Genomic DNA, 16,884 nt, shown 5'->3' on the forward strand with positions numbered 1-16,884 from the left:
CCCCTAGTGGTGGCTGCAGACAGAATCTTATCATGTATCTCTGTAAACAGGGAGCTCCTCCTAGTGGTGGCTGCAGACAGGATCTTATCATGTATCTCTGTATACAGGGAGCTCCCCCTAGTGGTGGCTGCAGACAGAATCTTATCATGTATCTCTGTATACAGGGAGCTCCCCCTAGTAGTGGCTGCAGACAGGATCTTATTATGTATCTCTGTATACAGGGAGCTCCCCCTTGCGGTGACTGCAAACAGGATCTTATCATGTATCTCTGTATACAGGGAGCTCCCCCTAGTGGTGACTGCAAACAGGATCTTATCATGTATATCTGTATACAGGGAGCTCCCCCTAGTAGTGGCTGCAGACAGGATCTTATTATGTATCTCTGCATACAGGGAGCTCCCCCTAGTGGTGACTGCAGACAGGATCTTATCATGTATCTCTGTATACAGGGAGCTCCCCCTAGTGGTGGCTGCAGACAGGATCTTATCATGTATCTCTGTATACAGGGAGCTCCCCCTAGTGGTGGCTGCAGACAGGATCTTATCATGTATCTCTGTATACAGGGAGCTCCCCCTAGTGGTGGCTGCAGACAGGATCTTATCATGTATCTCTGTATACAGGGAGCTCCCCCTAGTGGTGACTGCAGACAGAATCTTATCATGTATCTCTTTATACAGGGAGCTCCCCCTAGTGGTGGCTGCAGACAGAATGCTATCATGTATCTCTGTATACAGGGAACTCCCCCTAGTGGTGACTGCAGACAGGATCTTATCATGTATCTCTGTAAACAGGGAGCTCCCCCTAGTGGTGGCTGCAGACAGGATCTTATCATGTATCTCTGTATACAGGGAGCTCCCCCTAGTGGTGACTGCAGACAGAATCTTATCATGTATTTCTTTATACAGGGAGCTCCCCCTAGTGGTGGCTGCAGACAGGATCTTATCATGTATCTCTGTATACAGGGAGCACCCCCTAGTGGTGACTGCAGAAAGAATGCTATCATGTATCTCTGTATACAGGGAACTCCCCCTAGTGGTGACTGCAGACAGGATCTTATCATGTATCTCTTTATACAGGGAGCTCCCCCTAGTGGTGGCTGCAGACAGGATCTTATCATGTATCTCTGTATACAGGGAGCTCCCCCTAGTGGTGGCTGCAGACAGGATCTTATCATGTATCTCTGTATACAGGAAGCTCCCCCTAGTGGTGACTGCAGACAGGATGTTATCATGTATCTCTTTATACAGGGAGCTCCCCCTAGTGGTGGCTGCAGATAGAATCTTATCATGTATCTCTGTATACAGGGAGCTCCACCTAGTGGTGGCTGCAGACAGAATGCTATCATGTATCTCTGTATACAGGAAACTCCCCCTAGTGGTGACTGCAGACAGAATCTTATCATGTATCTCTTTATACAGGGAGCTCCCCCTAGTGGTGGCTGCAGATAGAATCTTATCATGTATCTCTGTATACAGGGAGCTCCCCCTAGTGGTGACTGCAGACAGAATCTTATCATGTATCTCTTTATACAGGGAGCTCCCCCTAGTGGTGGCTGCAGACAGAATGCTATCATGTATCTCTGTATACAGGGAACTCCCCCTAGTGGTGACTGCAGACAGGATCTTATCATGTATCTCTGTAAACAGGGAGCTCCCCCTAGTGGTGGCTGCAGACAGTATCTTATCATGTATCTCTGTAAACAGGAAGCTCCCCCTAGTGGTGGCTGCAGACAGGATCTTATCATGTATCTCTGTATACAGAGAGCTCCCCCTAGTGGTGGCTGCAGACAGGATCTTATCATGTATCTCTGTATACAGGGAGCTCCCCCTAGTGGTGGCTGCAGACAGAATCTTATCATGTATCTCTGTATACAGGGAGCTCCCCCTAGTAGTGGCTGCAGACAGGATCTTATTATGTATCTCTGTATACAGGGAGCTCCCCCTAGTGGTGACTGCAGACAGGATCTTATCATGTATCTCTGTATACAGGGAGCTCCCCCTAGTGGTGACTGCAGACAGGATCTTATCATGTATCTCTGTATACAGGGAGCTCCCCCTAGTGGTGGCTACAGACAGGATCTTATCATGTATCTCTGTATACAGGGAGCTCTCCCTAGTGGTGACAGCAGGCAGGATCTTATCATGTATCTCTATATACAGGGAGCTCTCCCTAGTGGTGGCTGCAGACAGGATCTTATCATGTATCTCTGTATACAGGGAGCTCCCCCTAGTGGTGGCTGCAGAAAGAATGCTATCATGTATCTCTGTATACAGGGAACTCCCCCTAGTGGTGACTGCAGACAGGATCTTATCATGTATCTCTGTTGACAGGGAGCTCCCCCTAGTGGTGGCTGCAGACAGGATGTTATCATGTAACTCTGTATACAGGAAGCTCCCCCTAGTGGTGGCTGCAGACAGAATGCTATCATGTATCTCTGTATACAGGAAACTCCCCCTAGTCGTGACTGCAGACAGAATCTTATCATGTATCTCTTTATACAGGGAGCTCCCCCTAGTGGTGGCTGCAGATAGAATCTTATCATGTATCTCTGTATACAGGGAGCTCCCCCTAGTGGTGACTGCAGACAGAATCTTATCATGTATCTCTGTATACAGGGAACTCCCCCTAGTGGTGACTGCAGACAGGATCTTATCATGTATCTCTGTAAACAGGGAGCTCCCCCTAGTGGTGGCTGCAGACAGTATCTTATCATGTATCTCTGTAAACAGGGAGCTCCCCCTAGTGGTGGCTGCAGACTTAATCTTATCATGTGTCACGATATGGTATGAAATATCATAAGTAGTTCTTTTGCTAGCCTGAGTGGGCTAAGCCCCCCCTTCTTGGAGTAACAGTTTGTAGCTGCAAATTCCTGGCTTTCCTTCTCAGAGAGTGTGGGGGTAGAAGTTTTATGGCCGAACGGAATTTACGACTGGCATTTCCTGTGTAAGCTCTTGTCCAGCTAGAACAGGAAAAATGGCTCCAAAAATCCATGAAAGATTCTTTGTTTAGTTTTTGTTAGATATTAGGCAAACGATTTAAGCTAGAAATACGAAAATATATATTCGTAGTCCCACTCGGTGTAGCTACACATCTCATGACACTCGGGTTTCTAACTCCATCTGGTAAAGAAGTAGGGTTTTCTCTGTAAATATGTATCCCAGATAGGACATATTTGATCTCATTAGAATGCTCACGTTAATCTGAGATGAATTATGGGTTTGGTATGACTCTGTCATGTTTTGTAGTGAAGTTATAGAAATCAGAGAGAATAGTTTAAAGTTTAGGCAGAATGTAGAGAGAGGAGGGTCTGGATAAGCCAGCCTTTCTGTGATGTCACAGCCTTAATGTTTTAAGTGTCTGGCAGGCTCTGAGGAGTCACTTTTTGCTGATTTCTCCTTCTGGACTGCTTTGTCCTATTGTCCTGGAAGAGCTGGTACATCCCATGGACTGGGATGTATGGAAACTGCACTAGCCTGGTTGCTTGTCATGCTTTAAACATGTGAGTGTTATCTTTTCTCATTTATTCCCTTTATGTTATAATTACCCATGTACATATTTGCAATTGTCTCATTTATAACCTCTTTATAAACTATTTTTGATAAAGCATTGCCTAATTATTTTTAATGGGATATACTATTATATATTAGTTCGTTCTCCTGCTCTAAACCGTACCCTAAGTCTCTTGAAGGGAAAATACGCTACTGTTACTGTTGTGTTGGGTTAGCTTCGGACCCGTTTAATCGAAGCTGGTGGCAGCGAAAGTGTGCTGACGGTTGGATTCTGCTGAAGCAACTGCGGGTTTGATAATTATTGTTCCTGCCTGTGTGGGAGTAGTTATCGCGTCGCTGCAGCGTGCCCAATAGCCAGTACATAGCAGGCAGCCTTTCTGGCGACTAATTACCCAGGGTGCAGTACCTAATCTGACCTGAGAGTAAGGGGGCGCCAGAGAGCTGCAAGTGTTAAGTGGAACTGTAAGCGGGATATACATAAATCCCTGCAGTTCGTGGTATATAGAAAAGCAGTGGGATACCTAGAATAAGCCCCTGCTGTAAACTAAGAGGTCAATAGCCTTGTGTGTGGTTTTTCATCACATTGTTAGCAGTGGAGGGATAACTAAGATAAGCCCCCCTGCACATGTGATAGCCGTCTGTTGGCCTAAAGTCACCCTGATCCGTGACGTAGGGGTGACGGTCACGGTGTGAATCCTGACCCAGTGGTGACAGCGGTCAGGGGAATCGTGACAATTGGTGGCAAGGCGGTGGGATATCTTAGAGCATTAGTGATTTGGTTTGAGTAATCATTCCTCTCACTAAAAACTTGCAGAAAGTTCTTGCGAGGACTCTGCGCAAATAAGTTTGGAGAACGAACTCAGTGCTTTTTAGTTGTGAGACAATTGCGTACTGGTAATTATCCCCTCCCTTTCTCTTCGTTTTTCTATCCTATCTTTTATTTGGCAACCATGGTTGTGCTGGGAGAAACCTTCTATGAGCAGCAGACCAGAGACACCCTTGTCGCCTTATGCAAGTCACAGCACATTGACTCTGCAAGCAAAAACAAAGCCCAACTGGTCGCAGATCTGGTGCAATGGGAAGCCGCTCGAGACCAATCTCAGAGCTCAGAGGCCGCAGAAGCCAGCACAAGCGAACATGGTGCTGCAGCAGAGGTCCAACCACTGAATGCTGGCCCTGTTAGCAATCCGGGCGAATTGGACCCCCACCTGCAGGCGGCCTTGAAAGAATTCCCCATTGACGACCATGAGGGACGTCGGCAGCTGATTCAGCAATACCGGCAGGAGGCCCAGCGAGCTGAGAGAGAGGCCCGAGCTGAGAGAGAGGCCCGAGCTGAGAGAGAGGCACAGGCCCAGCGAGCCGAGCGGCAAGCTGAGCGGGAGTACCAGCTGCAATTAGCCCGACTGCAAATGCAGGGGTTGTCTCAGACCAACCGTGAGCCCAGCAGCGCTCAGATACCTAAGCCCCGGCCCGATCACTTCCCTGTTATGGAGAAGGACGGAGACTTGGACACTTTTCTGCGGGCCTTTGAGAAAGCCTGCAGACAGTACCGGCTGCCTACAGATGAATGGGCCCGATACCTGACACCAGGGCTGAAAGGTAAAGCTCTGGAGGCGTTTGCTGCCCTCCCTCAAGAACAAGATGGAGACTATGAGGCCATCAAGCAGGCTCTGATAGCCAAGTACCAGCTTACACCCGAGGTGTACCGTAGAAAGTTCCGGACCCTCCAACGTGGCCCACACGACAGTTACAGTGATGTGGTGCATGGACTGGGGACCCACTTTGACCAGTGGACCCAAGGACTGTCAGTGACCACCTTTGCACAGCTGCGAGACCTGATGATCAAAGACCAGTTTTTTCATCTTTGCCCAGCTGAGGTGCGACAGTTCGTGATGGACAGAGAACCCAAAGACGTGACGAAAGCAGCGCAGATTGCCGATGCCTATGAGGCCAACCGTAGATCGGAAGCGCGGAAGCCAGTCACCACCAGCTGGAGAGGGGGTAAGCCTGCAACCAACGCCAGTACCCCTGCCAGCCAGCACACCCGAGGTCCTGGCCCTGTGGCCAACAGCACCAGACCTACCACCGAACCTCGCACGTGTCACACCTGCAAGCGGCCTGGGCATATCAGTACCTTCTGTCCAGACAGGCCGAAGAACACCCCAGCCAAGGCCCCAGGGCCTAATGCAGCAGTTCTTTTTGTGGGTGGTGTGGTTGGGAGGGTGTGTGACAACGTACAGCCCGTCACTGTGGGAGGCCATGTTGCTACAGGCCTCAAGGACACCGGGGCTGAACGAACCCTCATCCGACCCGAACTGGCGGCCCCTGAAGAAATCATTCCGGGGAAAACCCTAACTGTCACTGGGATTGGGGGCATCAGCTGTCCCTTACCAATGGCCCGGGTTTTTATTGATTGGGGTGCTGGGAGCGGGGTGAAGGAAGTGGGGCTGTCGGATAATTTGCCCACTGATGTTTTGTTGGGAACTGATTTGGGGAGGATGTTTGCATACTACGTCCCTGACACCCCTCCCCAATCTACTAATAAGGGTGACGTTAACCCTGATGATGATGATGATGATGGGAAATCGCGTGTGTTACCTGACCATGCTTTATCTTGTAATGATGCATCTAATAACCATTTTTTCCCTAGGATTGAGGGTGAAAATGTTGTACCTGTGCCAGCGGAACCTGATAATGATTTTTCTGTGAAGGTTAATGTGTCCATAGGTACAGGCGTGCCCAGCCACGTCGCTCTGCGGAGTGAGACGGCTGAGGAACCCCTAACAGGGGCAAGTGTCGGTGCTACAGGAAATGGGGAGATGCATGGGAACCGTGAGGAAGGTGACGCCATGAAAGTGACCAGTGCCACCGAGGAAGGTAACTGGCCCATAAGTAGCACTGCCCCTGGAGTGTTGGGGGTGGATGGGGAGGTAGAGCCCATAGCAGCGCTGGCTGATGGGCCTGTAGAAACCCCCGGGGAGACAGCCTATGTAGCTGCTGTCACCCGCAGTCAGAGTGCCCGGAACGCAGATAACTGTCTGCCTTCCGGACCCTCCTCAGTCATCACTGTGACTGAACCAGAGGTGGACCCAGAGCAGGTCCAAGAGGGTTCCCGTGGGGAAGGGACCCTGACGTCGCTTCTGGCTTCCCCTAGCCAGGAGTTTCAGGCCGCTCTGCACACAGATGCGAGCCTAGAGAGTTTGAGACAACTCGCCGGGACGCGCTTCTCCGAGACTGATAAGGAGAAGGTGTTCTGGGAACAAGGAAGGTTGTACCGGGAGACAGTACCCGGAGAATCACAAAAGGAGTGGTTGAGGGAAAGACAGCTGGTCGTCCCGCAGCAATTCCGGGGTGAGTTGTTGCGGATTGCCCATGAGATCCCGCTAGCTGGACACTTGGGGATCAGCAAAACTAAGGCCCGGCTGTCTCAACACTTCTATTGGCCTAAGATGGGGACAGATGTGTCAAACTACTGCCGCTCCTGTGTCACCTGTCAAAGAGTGGGGAAGGCAGGGCCTGCTCTTAAGGCTCCCCTGATCCCTTTGCCAGTGATAGAAGAGCCTTTCCAGAGGATCGCGGTGGACATTGTGGGCCCGCTGGCCGTCCCCAGCAGCTCTGGAAAGCAATACATCCTTACTGTGGTAGACTACGCTACCCGGTACCCAGAGGCAGTAGCTCTGTCGTCAACTAGGGCAGATAAGGTGGCGGATGCCCTGTTGGCCATCTTTTCACGTGTAGGATTTCCCAGGGAAATGCTTACTGATCAAGGGACCCAATTTATGTCTCGCCTAATGGAGGCTCTCTGTAAGAGAATGCAGGTTAAGCACCTGGTATCGAGTGCGTATCACCCACAGACCAATGGCTTGTGTGAACGCTTCAATGGTACCCTCAAACAGATGCTACGCATGCTGGTTGAGACTCAAGGGCGCGACTGGGAGCGGTACCTCCCACACCTGCTGTTCGCTTACCGAGAGGTTCCACAGGCCTCGACGGGGTTCTCCCCCTTCGAGCTCCTGTACGGCAGGCGAGTCCGGGGACCCCTTGGGTTGGTAAGAGAATCCTGGGAAGAGGAGCCGAACCCTTCTGAAGTGTCCATAGTGGAGTATGTCATGCGCTTCCGTGACAAGATGCAGACCTTGACGCAGTTGGTGCATGACAACATGACGCAGGCTCAGGCTGATCAGAAGCACTGGTACGACCAGAACGCCCGGGAGCGGACCTACCACGTGGGTCAAAAGGTGTGGGTGCTGGTCCCCGTACCAACGGATAAGCTTCAGGCAGCCTGGGAGGGCCCGTACGTCGTCCACCAACAGCTCAACCCGGTCACGTACGTGGTCACGCTTGACCACGCTCGGGGTAGGCGAAAGGCCTTTCACGTCAACATGATGAAGGCTCATCACGAACGTGAACCTTTCGTCCTACCGGTCTGCAGCTTGCCCGAAGACGGTGAGGAAGACACCCTCCTGGACTTGCTGGCCCAAGCCAACGCCAATGGGTCCATCGAGGATGTGGAGGTAAGCGCCTCGTTAACTGAACCCCAGCGGGTGCAGTTGCAAACCACCCTGGAACCTTTCCGGGTCGTGTTCTCCAACCGACCTGGGAGGACTGAGTTAGCAGTCCACGAGGTGGACACCGGGAATCACGCCCCACTACGGCGAACACCCTATCGAATCTCTGACCAGGTGCAGCAGACTATGCGCCAAGAGATCGATGAGATGTTACAGCTGGGGGTGATTCGGCGGTCAAAGAGCGCGTGGGCATCACCTGTAGTTCTCGTGCCAAAGAAGGACCGGACCACCCGGTTCTGCGTGGACTACAGGGGGCTCAACGCCATCACAGCCTCGGATGCGCACCCAATGCCGCGCATCGAGGAGCTGCTTGAGAAGTTAGCTGGCGCAAAATACCTGACAATAATGGATTTGAGTAGAGGATACTGGCAGATTCCCCTGAGCCCCGAGGCGCAGGAGAAGTCCGCCTTTATCACACCCTTTGGACTGTACGAGTCCACGGTCATGCCCTTCGGCATGAAGAATGCCCCTGCCACTTTCCAGCGGATGGTCAACCGCCTGCTTCAGGGACTGGAGACGTACGCCGTGGCGTACTTGGATGACATTGCCATCTTCAGTTCCTCCTGGAAGGAACACCTGCAGCATCTCGAGGAGGTGCTCAGGCGGATTCACCAAGCAGGACTGACTATCAAGCCGGGGAAGTGTCAGATGGGCAAGAGGGAGGTTCACTACCTAGGACACCGGGTAGGCGGAGGCACCCTGAAGCCAGAGCCGGAGAAAGTGGGCGCGATCGTGAACTGGCCCACTCCCGTGACCAAGAAACAGGTGATGTCCTTCTTGGGCACTGCAGGGTACTATAGGCGCTTCGTACAGCACTATAGTAGCCTGGCAAAACCTTTGACGGACCTCACCAGGAAGAAGCTACCCCACATCGTCAACTGGACAGATGGCTGTGAGGGGGCTTTCAAGGCGTTGAAAACCGCACTGTGCAACGCCCCTGTGTTGAAAGCAGTCGACAGCAGTCGACTGTTCTTGGTGCAGACCGACGCCAGCGAGTTTGGCCTTGGTGCTGTACTCAGCCAGGTTGACTCGGAGGACCAAGAGCACCCCGTGTTATACCTGAGTCGGAAACTTTTGCCGAGGGAAGTGGCCTACTCCACCATCGAGAAGGAGTGCCTGGCCATAGTCTGGGCCCTGCAGCGCTTGCAGCCCTACTTGTATGGTCACACCTTCACTGTGGTGACCGACCACAACCCTCTGCGCTGGCTAAACGCCATGTGTGGAACCAACGGCAGGTTGCTACGCTGGAGCCTTGCCCTTCAGCAGTTTGACTTCACCATTGAACATAAAACGGGCAAAGAGCATGGGAATGCAGATGGACTCTCCCGCCAGGGTGAACCTACTGAGGTGCCCATGGAGGCATACCGTGGGGTACTGCCTCCCTAGCGCACACCAAAAGGGGGAGGTGTCACGATATGGTATGAAATATCATAAGTAGTTCTTTTGCTAGCCTGAGTGGGCTAAGCCCCCCCTTCTTGGAGTAACAGTTGTAGCTGCAAATTCCTGGCTTTCCTTCTCAGAGAGTGTGGGGGTAGAAGTTTTATGGCCGAACGGAATTTACGACTGGCATTTCCTGTGTAAGCTCTTGTCCAGCTAGAACAGGAAAAATGGCTCCAAAAATCCATGAAAGATTCTTTGTTTAGTTTTTGTTAGATATTAGGCAAACGATTTAAGCTAGAAATACGAAAATATATATTCGTAGTCCCACTCGGTGTAGCTACACATCTCATGACACTCGGGTTTCTAACTCCATCTGGTAAAGAAGTAGGGTTTTCTCTGTAAATATGTATCCCAGATAGGACATATTTGATCTCATTAGAATGCTCACGTTAATCTGAGATGAATTATGGGTTTGGTATGACTCTGTCATGTTTTGTAGTGAAGTTATAGAAATCAGAGAGAATAGTTTAAAGTTTAGGCAGAATGTAGAGAGAGGAGGGTCTGGATAAGCCAGCCTTTCTGTGATGTCACAGCCTTAATGTTTTAAGTGTCTGGCAGGCTCTGAGGAGTCACTTTTTGCTGATTTCTCCTTCTGGACTGCTTTGTCCTATTGTCCTGGAAGAGCTGGTACATCCCATGGACTGGGATGTATGGAAACTGCACTAGCCTGGTTGCTTGTCATGCTTTAAACATGTGAGTGTTATCTTTTCTCATTTATTCCCTTTATGTTATAATTACCCATGTACATATTTGCAATTGTCTCATTTATAACCTCTTTATAAACTATTTTTGATAAAGCATTGCCTAATTATTTTTAATGGGATATACTATTATATATTAGTTCGTTCTCCTGCTCTAAACCGTACCCTAAGTCTCTTGAAGGGAAAATACGCTACTGTTACTGTTGTGTTGGGTTAGCTTCGGACCCGTTTAATCGAAGCTGGTGGCAGCGAAAGTGTGCTGACGGTTGGATTATGCTGAAGCAACTGCGGGTTTGATAATTATTGTTCCTGCCTGTGTGGGAGTAGTTATCGCGTCGCTGCAGCGTGCCCAATAGCCAGTACATAGCAGGCAGCCTTTCTGGCGACTAATTACCCAGGGTGCAGTACCTAATCTGACCTGAGAGTAAGGGGGCGCCAGAGAGCTGCAAGTGTTAAGTGGAACTGTAAGCGGGATATACATAAATCCCTGCAGTTCGTGGTATATAGAAAAGCAGTGGGATACCTAGAATAAGCCCCTGCTGTAAACTAAGAGGTCAATAGCCTTGTGTGTGGTTTTTCATCACATTGTTAGCAGTGGAGGGATAACTAAGATAAGCCCCCCTGCACATGTGATAGCCGTCTGTTGGCCTAAAGTCACCCTGATCCGTGACGTAGGGGTGACGGTCACGGTGTGAATCCTGACCCAGTGGTGACAGCGGTCAGGGGAATCGTGACATCATGTATCTCTGTATACAGGGAGCTCTCTCTAGTGGTGGCTGCAGACAGAATCTTATTATGTATCTCTGTATACAGGGAGCTCCCCCTAGTGGTGACTGCAGACAGGATCTTATCATGTATCTCTGTATACAGGGAGCTCCCCCTAGTGGTGACTGCAGACAGGATCTTATCATTTATCTATGTATACAGGGAGCTCCCCCTAGTGGTGACAGCAGGCAGGATCTTATCATGTATCTCTATATACAGGGAGCTCCCCCTAGTGGTGACAGCAGGCAGGATCTTATCATGTATCTCTATATACAGGGAGCTCCCCCTAGTGGTGGCTGCAGACAGGATCTTATCATGTATCTCTGTATACAGGGAGCTCCCCCTAGTGGTGGCTGCAGACTTAATCTTATCATGTATCTCTGTATACAGGGAGCTCTCTCTAGTGGTGGCTGCAGACAGAATCTTATTATGTATCTCTGTATACAGGGAGCTCCCCCTAGTGGTGACTGCAGACAGGATCTTATCATGTATCTCTGTATACAGGGAGCTCCCCCTAGTGGTGACTGCAGACAGGATCTTATCATTTATCTATGTATACAGGGAGCTCCCCCTAGTGGTGACAGCAGGCAGGATCTTATCATGTATCTCTATATACAGGGAGCTCCCCCTAGTGGTGGCTGCAGACAGGATCTTATCATGTATCTCTGTATACAGGGAGCTCCCCCTAGTGGTGGCTGCAGACAGAATCTTATCATGTATCTCTGTATACAGGGAGCTCCCCCTAGTGGTGGCTGCAGACAGAATCTTATCATGTATCTCTGTATACAGGGAGCTCCCCCTAGTGGTGGCTGCAGACAGAATCTTATCATGTATCTATGTATACAGGGAGCTCCCCCTAGTGGTGACAGCAGGCAGGATCTTATCATGTATCTCTATATACAGGGAGCTCCCCCTAGTGGTGACTGCAAACAGGATCTTATCATGTATCTCTGTATACAGGGACCTCCCCCTAGTGGTGGCTGCAGACAGGATCTTATTAAGTACTAGATTGCGGCCCGATTCTAACGCATCGGGTATTCTAGAATATGCATGTCCCCGTAGTATATCGACAATGATGATTCCAGAATTCGCGGCAGACTGTGCCTGTCGCTGATTGGTCAAGGCAACCTTTATGACATCATCGTCGCCATGGCAACCATTATGACATCATCGTCGCTGTGCCCGTTGCTGATTGGTCGAGGCCTGGCGGCCTCGACCAATCAGAGACGCAGAATTTCTACGTCGATGCTGTGCCAGTCTCTGATTGGTCAAGGCCTGGCGGCCTCGACCAATCACAGACGCGGGATTTCCAGGACAGACAGACAGACAGAAAGACAGACAGACAGAAAGACAGACAGACGGAAAAACCCTTAGGCAATTATATATATAGATTTCTGTATACAGGGAGCTCCCCCTAGTGGTGGCTGCAGACAGGATCTTATCATGTATCTCTGTATACAGGGAGCTCCCCCTAGTGGTGGCTGCAGACAGGATCTTATCATGTATCTCTGTATACAGGGAGCTCCCCCTAGTGGTGGCTGCAGACAGAATCTTATCATGTATCTCTGTATACAGGGAGCTCCCCCTAATGGTGGCTGCAGACAGGACCTTATCATGTATCTCTGTATATAGGGAGCTCCCCCTAGTGGTGGCTGCAGACAGGATCTTATCATGTATCTCTGTATACAGGGAGCTCCTCCTAGTGGTGACTGCAGACAGGATCTTATCATGTGTCTCTGTATACAGGGAGCTCCCCCTAGCGGTGACTGCAGACAGGATCTTATCATGTATCTCTGTGTACAGGGAGCTCCTCCTAGTGGTGGCTGCAGACAGGATCTTATCATGTATCTCTGTATACAGGGAGCTCCCCCTAGTGGTGGCTGCAGACTGGATCTTATCATGTATCTCTGTATACAGGGAGCTCCCCCTAGTGGTGGCTGCAGACAGGATCTTATCATGTATCTCTGTATACAGGGAGCTCCCACTAGTGGTGACTGCAGACAGGATCTCATCATGTATCTCTGTATACGGGGAGCTCCCACTAGTGGTGACTGCAGACAGGATCTTATCATGTATCTCTGTATACAGGGAGCTTCCCCTAGTGGTGGCTGCAGACAGGATCTTATCATGTATCTCTGTATACAGGGAGCTCCCCCTAATGGTGGCTACAGACAGAATCTTATCATGTATCTCTGTATACAGGGAGCTCCCCCTAGTGGTGGCTGCAGACAGGATCTTATCAGGTATCACTGTATAGAGGGAGCTCCCCCTAGTGGTGGCTGCAGACAGGATGTTATCATGTATCTCTGTATACAGGGAGCTCCCCCTAGTGGTGGCTGCAGACAGGATGTTATCATGTATCTCTGTATACAGGGAGCTCCCCCTAGTGGTGGCTGCAGACAGGATCTTATCATGTATCTCTTTATACAGGGAGCTCCCCCTAGTGGTGGCTGCAGACAGAATGCTATCATGTATCTCTGTATACAAGGAACTCCCCCTAGTGGTGACTGCAGACAGGATCTTATCATGTATCTCTGTATACAGGGAGCTCCCCCTAGTGGTGGCTGCAGACAGGATCTTATCATGTATCTCTCTGTATACAGGGAGCTCCCCCTAGTGGTGGCTGCAGAAAGAATGCTATCATGTATCTCTGTATACAGTGAACTCCTCCTAGTGGTGACTGCAGACAGGATCTTATCATGTACCTCTTTATACAGGGAGCTCCCCCTAGTGGTGGCTGCAGACAGGATCTTATCATGTATCTCTGTATACAGGGAGCTCCCCCTAGTGGTGGCTGCAGAAAGAATGCTATCATGTATCTCTGTATACAGGGAACTCCCCCTAGTGGTGACTGCAGACAGGATCTTATCATGTATCTCTGTATACAGGAAACTCCCCCTAGTGGTGGCTGCAGACAGTATCTTATCATGTATCTCTGTATACAGGGAGCTCCCCCTAGTGGTGGCTGCAGATAGAATCTTATCATGTATCTCTGTATACAGGGAGCTCCCCCTAGTGGTGACTGCAGACAGAATCTTATCATGTATCTCTTTATACAGGGAGCTCCCCCTAGTGGTGGCTGCAGACAGAATGCTATCATGTATCTCTGTATACAGGGAGCTCCCCCTAGTGGTGACTGCAGACAGGATCTTATCATGTATCTCTGTATACAGGGAGCTCCCCCTAGTGGTGACTGCAGACAGGATCTTATCCTGTATCTCTGTAAACAGGGAGCTCCCCCTAGTGGTGGCTGCAGACAGTATCTTATCATGTATCTCTGTAAACAGGGAGCTCCCCCTAGTGGTGGCTGCAGACAGGATCTTATCATGTATCTCTGTATACAGGGAGCTCCCCCTAGTGGTGACTGCAGACAGGATCTTATCATGTATCTCTGTGTATAGGGAGCTCCCCCTAGTGGTGGCTGCAGACAGAATCTTATCATTTATCTCTGTATACAGGGAGCTCCCCCTAGTGGTGGCTGCAGACAGAATCTTATCATTTGTCTCTGTATACAGGGAGCTCCCCCTAGTGGTGGCTGCAGACAGAATCTTATCATGTATCTCTGTATACAGGGAGCTCCCCCTAGTGGTGACTGCAGACAGAATCTTATCATTTATCTCTGTATACAGGGAGCTCCCCCTAGTGGTGGCTGCAGACAGAATCTTATCATGTATCTCTGTATACAGGGAGCTCCCCCTAGTGGTGACTGCAGACAGAATCTTATCATGTATCTCTGTATACAGGGAGCTCCCCCTAGTGGTGGCTGCAGACAGGATCTTATCATGTATCTCTGTATACAGGGAGCTCCCCCTAGTGGTGACTGCAGACAGAATCTTATCATTTATCTCTGTATACAGGGAGCTCCCCCTAGTGGTGGCTGCAGACAGAATCTTATCATTTATCTCTGTATACAGGGAGCTCCCCCTAGTGGTGGCTGCAGACAGGTTCTTATCATGTATCTGTGTATACAGGGAGCTCCCCCTAGTGGTGGCTGCAGACAGAATCTTTTCATGTATCTCTGTTTACAGGGAGCTCCCCCTAGTGGTGGCTGCACACAGGATCTTATCATGTATCTCTGTATACAGGGAGCTCCCCCTAGTGGTGGCTGCAGACAGGATCTTATCATGTATCTCTGTATACAGGGAGCTCCCCCTAGTGGTGGCTGCAGACAGAATCTTATCATGTATCTCTGTATACAGGGAGCTCCCCCTAATGGTGGCTGCAGACAGGACCTTATCATGTATTTCTGTATACAGGGAGCTCCCCCTAGTGGTGGCTGCAGACAGCATCTTATCATGTATCTCTGTATACAGGGAGCTCCCCCTAGTGTTGACTGCAGACAGAATCTTATCATGTATCTCTGTATACAGGGAGCTCCCCCTAGTGGTGGCTGCAGACAGGATCTTATCATGTATCTCTGTATATAGGGAGCTCCCCCTAGTGGTGGCTGCAGACAGGATCTTATCATGTATCTCTGTATACAGGGAGCTCCCCCTAGTGGTGACTGCAGACAGGATCTTATCATGTGTCTCTGTATACAGGGAGCTCCCCCTAGTGGTGACTGCAGACAGGATCTTATCATGTATCTCTGTATACAGGGAGCTCCCCCTAGTGGTGGCTGCAGACAGGATCTTATCATGTATCTCTGTATACAGGGAGCTCCCCCTAGTGGTGGCTGCAGACAGGATCTCATCATGTATCTCTGTATACAGGGAGCTCCCACTAGTGGTGACTGCAGACAGGATCTCATCATGTATCTCTGTATACGGGGAGCTCCCACTAGTGGTGACTGCAGACAGGATCTTATCATGTATCTCTGTATACAGGGCGCTTCCCCTAGTGGTGGCTGCAGACAGGATCTTATCATGTATCTCTGTATACAGGGAGCTCCCCCTAATGGTGGCTACAGACAGAATCTTATCATGTATCTCTGTATACAGGGAGCTCCCCCTAGTGGTGGCTGCAGACAGGATCTTATCATGTATCTCTTTATACAGGGAGCTCTCCCTAGTGGTGGCTGCAGACAGAATGCTATCATGTATCTCTGTATACAGGGAACTCCCCCTAGTGGTGACTGCAGACAGGATCTTATCATGTATCTCTGTATACAGGGAGCTCCCCCTAGTGGTGGCTGCAGATAGAATCTTATCATGTATCTCTTTATACAGAGAGCTCCCCCTAGTGGTGGCTGCAGACAGAATGCTATCATGTATCTCTGTATACAGGGAACTCCCCCTAGTGGTGACTGCAGACAGGATCTTATCATGTATCTCTGTATGCAGGGAGCTCCCCCTAGTGGTGGCTGCAGACAGGATCTTATCATGTATCTCTCTGTATACAGGGAGCTCCCCCTAGTGGTGGCTGCAGATAGAATTTTATCATGTTTGTATACAGGGAGCTCCCCCTAGTGGTGACTGCAGACAGAATCTTATCATGTATCTCTTTATACAGGGAGCTCCCCCTAGTGGTGGCTGCAGATAGGATCTTATCATGTATCTCTGTATACAGGGAGCTCCCCCTAGTGGTGACTGCAGAAAGAATGCTATCATGTATCTCTGTATACAGGGAACTCCTCCTAGTGGTGACTGCAGACAGGATCTTATCATGTATCTCTGTATACAGGGAGCTCCCCCTAGTGGTGGCTGCAGACAGGATCTTATCATGTATCTCTGTATACAGGGAGCTCCCCCTAGTGGTGACTGCAGAAAGAATGCTATCATGTATCTCTGTATACAGGGAACTCCCCCTAGTGGTGACTGCAGACAGGATCTTATCATGTATCTCTTTATACAGGGAGCTCCCCCTAGTGGTGGCTGCAGAAAGAATGCTATCATGTATCTCTGTATACAGGGAACTCCCCCTAGTGGTGACTGCAGAGAGGATCTTATCATGTATCTCTGT

General features: G+C 50.0%; 1 protein-coding gene across 1 annotated transcript in view; it reads left to right on the forward strand.

Moving 5' to 3' along the window:
* Window positions 1-4,483: 4,483 nt before the first annotated feature.
* LOC138671826 (uncharacterized) overlaps window positions 4,484-16,884 on the forward strand; it is a gene marked incomplete at its 5' end in the record, with an annotated part of 30,821 nt that continues 18,420 nt past the window's right edge. Inside the window, one exon of the mRNA XM_069759962.1 lies at window positions 4,484-6,035. Coding sequence (XP_069616063.1) covers window positions 4,484-6,035 — 1,552 coding nt within the window. The remainder of the gene's footprint in view (window positions 6,036-16,884) is intronic.

The sequence above is a fragment of the Ranitomeya imitator genome, chromosome 3, assembly GCF_032444005.1.
Source record: "Ranitomeya imitator isolate aRanImi1 chromosome 3, aRanImi1.pri, whole genome shotgun sequence".
NCBI lineage: Eukaryota > Metazoa > Chordata > Amphibia > Anura > Dendrobatidae > Ranitomeya > Ranitomeya imitator.